The following is a 10,764-nucleotide window of genomic DNA, read 5'->3' as shown; positions in this document are numbered from 1 at the left end:
ACATAGAAAGAGAAAGTTGTGATATACTCCTCGCAATCCTCCACCTCGATTTCTATGTTTGGAGCTTCTGTGCCTTTCTGCTTAACAGCTCCACCTACACCAACTCTCTTTGGTGTCTTCACCTTTCATCATAGGCGGTCGCCTTTTATCACAGGCATTTGCACCCCCTCAATTAGGTGCTTCTGCAACAGCTCATCTTTCCATCCTTGCATGCATTGGAAAGGTCCTCGCTTGTTGCCTTTATCAAGAGCACAAGAGACTTCTTGTTGTACAACTTCTTGCACATTATCTATGCTCTGAGCTTCATCTGGGAACTCCTTTTCTCCTTGCACCTGTTGTCTCATTACAGTACCTCATTGGATCCTACGGGTACTCCTGCACAATCTCCGATGCTCTCGTGCAATTTTGATTCTCCAGAATTCTCCCTATTCTTTGCTTTTATGTTTGACAGCAGCTCATCCTGTCACAACATTTATCCAAGTCAAAATAGGGTGCCAATCTTATCCCCTTGCTGTATTTCTCTTCCATTATCAGGGTCTTCATCAATTCTCCCATCGAGAAATTACAGTCACCGAATCTAACTTCTTTAGAGAAATCACCACTCCATCAGATCCTTGATCCTTTGAAAACCCAATTATTCCCTTGTGTCGTCATCCTGCTAGTCTTCAACCGTTTCATTACAAACTGCTATATATACGAAAATAGTACCGTATGGATAATCCTTCCACTAAGCAAGTTCCCAGGAAAGATTAGAGGGGTCACACTGGTCCCGCTTAAAACCCAATCTCCTAGACAGAACTTCTCAGGCCATATCTATCCATCATACTGTCTTTCCGTATATACAACCATTTGCTAGCTTTGTTGCGGCTTTCCTTTACAAGTGATCTGGAATATACTGGTTTAATACATGATTTCTCAACATCTGGCGAGACTACCAGTTCTTAGATTCGTCAAGATTGGTCTTCGTCAATTTCACTCTACACCTCTAATTGTCCACTTGATCGGGTGTCCAGAGTGTCCTAATTTTGCCTTCCCTCAAGGCAGTTAAAATTCTCTCCACTTAGCAGTCTAGCACATGTAATTAGGTAAACATATGCACCTTCTTCTTCATCTTCATCAACCACCATGAAGACCATCGAATGCCTCCTGATCGGGTAATCTCTCTTTAATAATTCACCAACACCACTTTGGTCTCAAATCTTAATGATCGGACCATACCATTGCATCCAGAACGATCAAATTAGCTGGAAACAAGTCTGAAATTGTCCAAATCACATTTCAGATGGCTAAGATTTGATCAAAATAATTCTGGCCTGATAAACGACCCAGATTCAATCTCAGATCTGGTTGCACGTAGACTCTGCTGCACAGAATCTTATCCCTCGGCTCGCGGCTCGGATCGGCTCCAAAACAGCTCGGCTCGGCTAAGCTCACGGCTGGTGACGTGGCAGGTGGGTTCCACTGTGCTGACGTGTCTGCTGACTGGACGCTGACATGACATGCTGACTGTGTATGCTAGCGTCATGATGACGTCATCCTTATCCGGGTCTGGCACGTGGGTCGGGTCATCTGGTAATCGGGTCGGGCCGGCTTATCCGGGTGGAGAAGACGCGTGTGACGCGTGGCGCGCGTCTGTGCGCGTGGGCAGTCTCCTCACCGGCGCGTGAGGACGATTCCGAAGTCCGATTCCGACGCGGTTTTCAACAGTGGCTTTGTCTCTTCCTCCTCTACACAGTGGTATGGTCAAAACACAATTTTGACAACTTTCATTTTTGAGCAATATCAAACACCACTTAAACCATATGCTCTGATACCAATTGTTGGGGATTCCGGCACCCCCATGCGCGAACCGGTGGTGTACTGATAGTTGCTCATAGGAGGCTAGAAGCACACTGAGACACAATATTTAACGTGGTTCGGCAAAACGACCTACATCCACGGGAGAGAGTCATTGTATTAGAGATAGAGAAAGGGTTATAATAAATACATGTAGAGGAGGATTACATCCACTCTACTCAACTCGTCAACTCTCATTGCTGCTCTTGCAGCTGCTGCAATGGCAGCAAGGCTGCTGCCATTGCAGCTCTCTTTCTCTCCATTCTCTTGCACATACTCATGTTCTCTCTCACAATTTTGCTCTCTAAAATCATGCCTCTTTTATAGGCATCCATGGTGTTACTCCACTTGTTTTTTTGTCAACAATGGTGGCTGCCAACTCCAGCTCTCCTTCAACAATGGTGGCTGCCAACTCCAGCTCTTCTTCAACAATGGTGGCTGCCAATAGTCAATGGTTGGTGCTGTCCATTTGCTGCACATGCAATGGCAACAAACCCAACAGGTATCTAGAAGTTTATTGGACCCCAACCAATCTAGTCGAGCCGGGTCGGCCCCTAAAAGATAAAGATTTTCTAGTGATGGTATACTCCATTCACAAGACTCGAACTCGAGATCTTACTTAAAAGAAACAAGCGCCGAACCACTTGAACCAACCACCATTAAACTCTTCCTATCTACTCGATGCACAACCCATACAATTTTACCATTTGCTTGGTGTTGATAAATTCCATTGCTGTCACCTTATGCATAACATCCTGGTTCAAAGCAAGAAAAGGTAAAGAGTCATTTGTTGTTTTTGTTTTCAATGTTCATGCATATATAGCAAACCACCTGTGCAAAAAATAAAATATATAAAAAATAACCGAACTATGCTAGTTGAGAAATGAATGTGGCTATCTAGTCTGCACAAAACAGGAAGGAGCATATTTTAGTAAAAATATATATATGCACGTGAAATAAAGAATAATGTCCTAAAAAAGAGAGAAAGAGATCAACTAACAAAAGCATGAAAGGTCGGTTAATGAGATGCAATAATGTGCCATAGCCGAGGAAAACGGATGTGAGAAATCAACATATAAAAATGAAAAAAAATAAATAAATAATATCTCAGAGATGTTGCTACAGCAGCTTGTATCCTGAAAACAACAAAAAAAATATCAGACACGAGAAGAAAAGGTATAAAATACATTGGGAGGGGAGAGCTTAGGAAAGAAACTGGGAGAACAAAGTTGGGAGCTTGTAGTGGAAAATCATAATGTGCAAAAAACCACTCAACCCAATTAAATTCAGAAAAATTTAACTCTCCAAGGTCCATTCCATTCGTAACATCGCCTTAATTATTCTTTTTCAGCTTGATTATGTCGAGGCAGAGGCTGCACCTTTAGATAAATTAACAAATTTAAGAAACACAGGATTAACCTAAATGCATCCTCATCACTCCGTTAATTTTGCTCCCTTTGTGGTCTAAGATTCGAGCCTTATAATTGTTAATATGATAACTACTGAAAGTTTATATTATCGTTAACTTCAGAGCTTATGAAATTAGTCGAGGTACGTACAAGCTGACCCGAACACCTATATTGATAAAAAAAATCAAACAAAAAAAATGACCTCATTATTTAAAAATATATCACACACTAAGACAATCTTTTTCCTTGCAAGCGTATCCCAATTTATGTCTCCGAAGAAAGAATGTTTATTAACCAGTCATAAAATTGACATGTTTAATTTTCAAATCATTTCTCCTTGTAAATAAGTTTCATTAGTCACCATAAAGAGTTCACCTCTCTAGCTTATATTGCTCTAGCCTTTGGAGTAGATTTTTCATCAATAATTTGAAAATGAAGTAAAAGAATATTAATACTTTTCAGGTGAGTTAACATTGAGGTAAAAATTTAATAGTTTATAAATTAAAAGATGAATTTCCTTTGGAGTGGATTTTTCATCGACATATATATAATTTTTTTTAATTTCAATCTCTTTCTTATGCCATATATTGCTCCTCACACACCTTCTTCTCTTTATCACAATCATAATCCTTACTGGCAAGTGAAGTTCGAGTCCCCCCATTATTATTAAAAATATATATATTTATTTATTTTAAGACTCGTAAGATTAATTAAAATATGCATAAACTAATACAGATATTCATATTAATTTTTTTATTAAAAACACCAACCTCTCTACTCTACTGGCTACGATTATAATCAGGCTACTCTTCACCTTCATATATATCCTCCATTTACAGCAGCATCGACCTGTACAGAAGAAACATCAAATTAAATAAAACAAAAAAAGGCAGATTAATCATATAATGCTTTGCTTTCCTAGTAACATCAATGTTATTTTCGTAGCCACAATTCAAAAGGTTTATGATTAATCTTTGCATAAAGATACATAAATTATCATTCCTCTTTTCTTTACAAACTTTAAATTAAATCCACCATCATTTTCATGTTTGGTATTGAAAATAATTTTTTTTAAAAAAGAGAGAAGGTGTCTTGTACTCTAAGAAACCATTTGGGAACACGGTGCAAACCACGTTTCTAAAAAAATTGATTTTTTTGTTAAAATTTAATATAATTTATATGTTTTAGATCGTTTTGATGTGTTGATATCAAAAATAATTTTTAAAAAATAAAAAAAATATCATTGATATGCATTTCAACACAAAAAATTATTTAAAAAATAATCATTACTACACTGCCAAACATACTTTAAATCAGCCGAGCTCTGTAGAAGTTCACCTTCCCCCGTCTTTTTCCCTTTGTAAACCAACACAACTCCATAAGTTCACCTTTCCCTTTAGTCTTTTTTTCCTATATAAACCAACACAACGAACCTTCTCGCAGTTCAATTAAGAGCTTGTTTGGCAGTGTGGTTGCGACTATTTTTTAAATAACTTTTCGTGCTAAAATACATACCAATGATTTTTTTTCATTTTTTAAAAATAATTTTTGATATCAGCACATCAAAATGATTCAAAACGTACAAACCATATTAAATTTTAACAAAAAAAATTTAAATTTTTTTTTTTAAAATATAGGTTAAACCACGATCTAAATAAGCTCCAAGTGTGAAAGAGTCACTTCACTATTAAAATCCAAAAGTTGAATGTGTCTATATCTACATTACACTCTACAGTAATTTCACTATATCTTTTACTTTTTATTTTTCTTTTTATATATATATATCTTTTACCTTTTCTCATCATTAGCGTTAATTCCTCTCAAAAATTCAAAATTCAATATGTTTCCTCCTGTAATCAAACAGAATTCGATTCATGCTGTTTTGAGTTTTAGATTAAAGAAAAGAAAAGAAAAGAAAAGATGAGCTGACTAATTGTAATTATAATGATGAAGAAAGTAACGAGAAAGGTAGGAAAATATGAAGTTGGCCGTACAATTGGCGAAGGAAACTTCGCCAAGGTCAAATTTGCTCAAAATAGAGAAACTGGAGAGAGTGTAGCCATGAAAATCCTCGCTAAATCAACCATTCTCAAGCACAAAATGGTTGATCAGGTAGCTTATCACCACTTAATCTCTCTCTTTTAACTTAATTATCATTTTTTATTTATTTGAAAGTTAGAGAGGTAAGTAAGGTTAATTTTCTGGGTTGGCAGATAAAAAGAGAGATATCAATCATGAAGATTGTGAGACATCCTAACATAGTTAGGCTGCATGAGGTAATTATTATTTATTTATTTATTACTTTTTTACCGGTAATTATGACCTTTTTTTTAAATTTATTTGTGGTATTATTGCTTAATTATTTTGATTTATTGATTGATTGAATTATAGGTTTTGTCAAGCCGGACGAAGATATACATAATTCTTGAGTTTGTTACAGGAGGAGAATTGTTTGATAAAATTGTAAGTGTTTTTAGCTTCTCTTGTCTTGAAATGTTGAGGAAATGCTGAGAGTTTCTAAGTAAAACTATTATTAATGCTAGTGGTTAGTTTAGCAAATATACTAGTGAAGGATTTTTGTGTTGCTTCTTGATGTGGATGGACGGATGTACAGGTTCATCAAGGAAGACTTTCCGAAAATGAATCGAGGCGGTATTTTCAGCAGCTTATAGATGCTGTTGCTCACTGTCACCGGAAGGGTGTGTACCACAGAGACCTGAAGGTGAACAACCAACAGATTGTGTAGTTGAGCATTTGACTTGTTGATTTTCTGATTGGCCCTGCTCTGATTAAGTCTCTCTCTTTTTTTTTTTCTTTTCTGTGTAGCCTGAAAACCTTCTTCTTGATGCTTTTGGGAATTTGAAGGTTTCAGACTTTGGATTGAGCGCGTTGCGCCAGAAAGTAAGCATATGATTATCTTACTTCGAATAAACACACACATATACATACTATCGATTTTTCTTATCCATCTCTCTCTAACTGTGTGTGTTTTGTCTGTGTTTATTTCTACTTAAAAATGGAGGGGGTTGGACTTCTTCATACAGCGTGTGGAACACCAAATTATGTTGCACCTGAGGTATATTCTCAAAAGACAGTGGAAATATATGATTTGGTCTCTCGTGCCATATCTGCATTCTACTATTTTAAATAATTTTTCCATCTATGCCAGCATTTGATACCCTGCGCTGTTGTATGATTTCCAACATGAGATGCATCGTTTTCACAAATTATTTCTCTCTGCTTTTCTTAATTTGTTCTTTGTTATGGAAAAGGGGTTGCTGGTTGAGGACATGGATAAGTCTAATGCGGCATTGGGTTGAGGATCATATTGGAGGATGGAGAATTAACGTCAATATGTTTGAATTGGTTGCTCATCCTTTGAATTTAATCTATGTACTTTGTGGAACTTATTCCTCCTCATCTGCTATACATGAACTTTTCTTCATGGCTCATCTGCAGCTTCACTGTTTCTTAGAGCAAGTCATCTGTAGTTTTGGAATTTCCATGTAGTCCAATCATGAATGCAACTTTCTCCATTTATTTCCTGGTGTAGTGTTGTTCCTCTGTTTTCTTAACACAGTTTCTTACATTAAACCACTACCTATCAGGTACTTGGTCACCAGGGTTATGATGGAGCTGCTGCTGATGTGTGGTCATGTGGAGTCATCCTCTTTGTTCTAATGGCTGGATATCTTCCATTTGAGGAGATAGACCTTCCAACCTTGTGCCGAAAGGTTAGCTGCTTCATTTTTTTCTTTTGGAGGAAGTGAACAAGTGAAGTGCTTCGTGTATGTCATTTAGTTATTTTTTCAAAATCTCAATTGTACACTCATTCACTGTCTTACTATCAAGTTCAGCAAGGGCACTTTTATTCAACACAAAGGGTTCCTATTTGTAAATTAAAAGCTTTTCGAGCAGCCACACTTGTTCTTTTTCTTCACTTGCAGTTCTGCATGTACAAGTACATAGCAAGAGCAGCTTTTTTTGTTCCTTTTTGTTGGTTGTTCTGGGTACTCATTCCCATGTGTATGCCGATATTAGCATTATATATCTTGTCTTTGTAGGTTTCAGTTCCAAACAGGCACTGATACCCTTGCATTTCTCCTAACCATGCATGGGGAAATGGTGTAAAGCCTTTGTACACCTTGTTCTATTCCTCAAAACACAACCTTCCTTGTACTACGTTGGATTATATATGTATTTATAATTTCCACAAGCATGATGTGGACACTCCTAACTGTTTTTCTTGTTGATGCATAGATAAATGCTGGGAAGTATTCTTGTCCATTTTGGTTTTCTCCTGTGGCAAAAGCATTGATAGATAAGATACTCGATCCCAATCCTAAAACTGTGAGTTCTTTACTTCATTATATTAACCTTATAACTGATCTGGGACTTTGTCCTGGAAATTAAATGCCCACATGCAAAACTGTTGTGGTCTGGATCACATCATGTCTGAAACTTATGATTAGAAAGGACTTGAATATCAGTTCAGTACACCTCGTATTCATGGTAATCTTTTCATCTGAAAAAAGTGGTTCTCTGTTGCTGCAGCGTATAGGGATTGAGGGAATTAAAAAACATCCATGGTTTCGGAAAAGCTATGAGCCTGTTGGACATAGTGAAGAAGAGGAAGTGAATTTGGATGATGTTCATGCAGTTTTTGATGACATCGAGGTTGGTATCATCACTTTTAAAATACTAATGCAAGCATTAAATTCTGCAGTTGAATGCATGCTACCATCACCAATGCATTGTAACATGCATCATCTGATACCCCTTGTTCTCTGGTGGGTTCTTTTTTTTTCTTTTGTTTTACTTTCTTGTGGTACTGTAATGTTCCCTGATGGCCTGCAGACATCATTTTATTGCCTTTTAAGCTTTCTTACTTCTCTCTCTACTTGGTGATTCTTGGAGCTACAGGATCATTATGTAGCAGAGCAATTGGAGAACAGTGAGGGCGGTCCTTTGGTAATGAATGCATTTGAGATGATTACCCTATCTCAAGGGCTGAATCTATCAGCATTGTTCGATAGACGTCAGGTACAGTAAATTTTTCAGAGTTATGCTGCCAGTTATGACCAAAACTAGTGTCTAGCCTGTTGTAGTTCAAGGTTCTGGAGTCGAATTTCATGTGAGGCTAAGATTATTTGATAAAAGAAAAGCAAAGAATAAGATAGTGGAGACACGATCAAGAGTCATGTGATCAACTTCCTGAACTTTCCATCAGTTAGAATGTTATCTATGATATCCAGCAACACCATTGTCATTGTAATGGTGAACAATATTGATCTTGTTGCTTCTCGTAGTGCCTTACTTAGTTTCTTTGTAGTTGCTGTGGTTATTAGATCCTTTCCCTTGGTACAAGCAGTATGTGATAATAAATCGAAGTGCCTTTATGTGTTTTGGCTGATGGTGCGCTTTTCCTCTGGAAGGATTATGTAAAAAAACAAACTCGTTTTGTATCCCGCAAACCAGCAAAAGTTATAATTTCAGCATTTGAAGCTGTTGCGGAATCAATGAATCTCAAGTTCCATACACATAATTACAAGGTATAACTTATTATATTTGTATGAAATCCCAATTTAACATTTTCATTCATGCCTCTTGGCGTGCTGTGCTGTTATTCTGCCACAGATCATGATCTGCATATGCCCCAGTTTGGTAGAAACCACTAATAAGTTGCCTGCATTTCTTAAATAACATATTCTGCGCAAAACTGCAAAGTTTGGTGCAGAAATTTCCATGAATTTTCCTTGTAACATTTCCCCCACTTTTTGTCTGAAATGGGGCTTTGTATGATAAGAGAAGAGTGGAAAATGTTACTGATAAAGAGCAAATACAAGCCAGGAATTAGCAAACAAAGCTAACTACACAAGCAACCTCATGCTACTACAGAAAAATAATTGCCAGAAAATTCAGCTACTGAAGGTTCTGATATGTAGGATTTGAATAAGATATAACGAGCTTATCTCCATTTCATTGCTTTTGATTGTGGAAAGTAATTCTTGTAGACAAGACTCGAAGGAATATCTGAAAATAAGGCTGGACAATTTGCAGTTGTTCTGGAGGTAACTTCCTAGATTTCATTTCATTCCTCTTCAAATTTTTTAATCTGCAAAAACTAAGGTGTCAGTGGTTTCAGAACAAGAACTATACCAAAATATTGTCATTCATGCTCAGGTTTATGAAGTTGCTCCATCACTTTTCATGGTAGATGCACGGAAGGCATCTGGGGAAACTCTTGAATATTACAAGGTGAATTCATTTAAATCCTGAAAAATTTTCCCTGCCATCTAGAAATCACACACACTCTCTTTTCTTTATTTTTAAGAATATGATAATGTTGCCCAACTCTACTATGCATAATAGCAGTGCTAAGAACCCATCTAACCTTGAGAAGAGAGAGGAGGGGTGAAGTTAGATTCGTGCAATCATATGTATGAGCAGAAGTAACTTTGTTATAGTAGGTCACTGGAATTTAATACCTGCTGAATCTTAGGCAACTCAGATAAAAGCCCACTTTAGCAATATGGTTTGGTTAGCTCTGAAAGGGGGAAATGCAGGCATCTTCTATGATGTTCATTTTTAATTTTGTGATTCCAGGCATCAAGGATCATATTTGCTACATGTCTTGTCTCATGGCCTCAGCACATTATTTTTGGTCTTTCATTGTTAAAATGTGTTCACAGCCTGTTCTTCACTTTTGGATCATTGGAAGATCTGATATTGACTTCCTACTATTTGACTAGGTTCAACCACATTTTCTTATGGTTTGCTAATAAATCCTAAGAATCCTCCTTCAACATATAAAATCGTCATGTTCTTAACTGCTACTCTAATGATACTGGATAGTGTTGGGCATTACACGTATTACAGAATTTTTCCTTCACTCAGGTATCTCCAGTGAGATAGCTAGCATGATTTTGAGTGTTTGCTCTCATAGTGGAAGTTGTAAGGGTCATTGATTTGTTGATTTTGGTGGATCAGCTAACTCATAAAAGATGTCTTAATAGCATCTGATGGTGATTTAGAATTCATCGGTTTGCTATTGTAGACGTCCAGATTTTGTAATAGCCTGCAAGGCTATTATCTTTCAACGCTGGCAACACCTTTATCATTGGCTTCCTTCCCCTTTTCAGTTCTACAAGAACTTCTGCGCTCAGCTAGAAAATATCATCTGGAAACCTCCAGAAGGGTGATAAAATTCCAGCCTGCTTCATACAATGACTTCCTGATCCAGTTTTTTGGGTGCGAAGCAAATCAGTGACCAAAAGGGAAAAAAGGAAGGTATTCTTCCCGACAAGAATTTCTAGAAATAGGCATTGATGGCATGGCAGTGTTACTTGTTTCTGGTTCATATATTATAGTGCTTGTATATTATAATTTATTATCTGCGGTGAAATCTATTGTGTTGTAGAACTTGAGAGTTGAGAGCATCAATTACTTGTTAACAAGGGATGACAATGGAATTATCATGGTTTTTATTATAGAAATTTAGATGTTTATATCTTATCAA

General features: G+C 36.9%; 1 protein-coding gene across 4 annotated transcripts; it reads left to right on the top strand.

The window, feature by feature from the left end:
* Positions 1-5,041: 5,041 nt before the first annotated feature.
* LOC133688960 (CBL-interacting serine/threonine-protein kinase 24-like) lies at positions 5,042-10,764 on the top strand. 4 transcript variants are annotated; one of them, XM_062108629.1, is made up of 15 exons: positions 5,042-5,357; positions 5,459-5,521; positions 5,637-5,708; positions 5,860-5,967; positions 6,072-6,146; positions 6,268-6,321; positions 6,854-6,979; positions 7,506-7,595; positions 7,800-7,922; positions 8,169-8,288; positions 8,681-8,797; positions 9,096-9,176; positions 9,260-9,316; positions 9,429-9,503; positions 10,388-10,764. In XM_062108629.1, the coding sequence occupies exons 1-15, from the start codon at positions 5,190-5,192 to the stop codon at positions 10,445-10,447; spliced, it is 1,389 nt and encodes a 462-aa protein (XP_061964613.1). In that variant the 5' UTR covers positions 5,042-5,189; the 3' UTR covers positions 10,448-10,764. The 4 variants fall into 4 exon arrangements, 3 of the variants coding, with proteins under 3 accessions (XP_061964613.1, XP_061964616.1, XP_061964614.1); XM_062108630.1 differs by lacking the exon at positions 9,096-9,176 and having other exon boundaries at positions 5,043-5,357; XR_009841238.1 differs by lacking the exons at positions 9,429-9,503; positions 10,388-10,764 and having other exon boundaries at positions 9,052-9,176; positions 9,260-9,318.

The sequence above is a fragment of the Populus nigra genome, chromosome 3 (genome assembly GCF_951802175.1).
Source record: "Populus nigra chromosome 3, ddPopNigr1.1, whole genome shotgun sequence".
Taxonomy (NCBI): domain Eukaryota; kingdom Viridiplantae; phylum Streptophyta; class Magnoliopsida; order Malpighiales; family Salicaceae; genus Populus; species Populus nigra.
Note: the sequence above shows the minus strand (reverse complement) of the source record. Positions and strands in the feature narration are given on the sequence as shown.

What these genes read in the sequence shown, in the direction of transcription:
- LOC133688960 (XM_062108629.1), top strand. Translation starts at nt 5,190, where the DNA reads ATGATGAAGAAAGTAACGAGAAAGGTAGGAAAATATGAAGTTGGCCGT. An exon ending in TGAGCGCGTTGCGCCAGAAA is followed by an intron (nt 6,147 to 6,267) that starts GTAAGCATATGA and finishes TTAAAAATGGAG; the next exon opens with GGGGTTGGACTTCTTCATAC. An exon ending in TCGATCCCAATCCTAAAACT is followed by an intron (nt 7,596 to 7,799) that starts GTGAGTTCTTTA and finishes CTGTTGCTGCAG; the next exon opens with CGTATAGGGATTGAGGGAAT.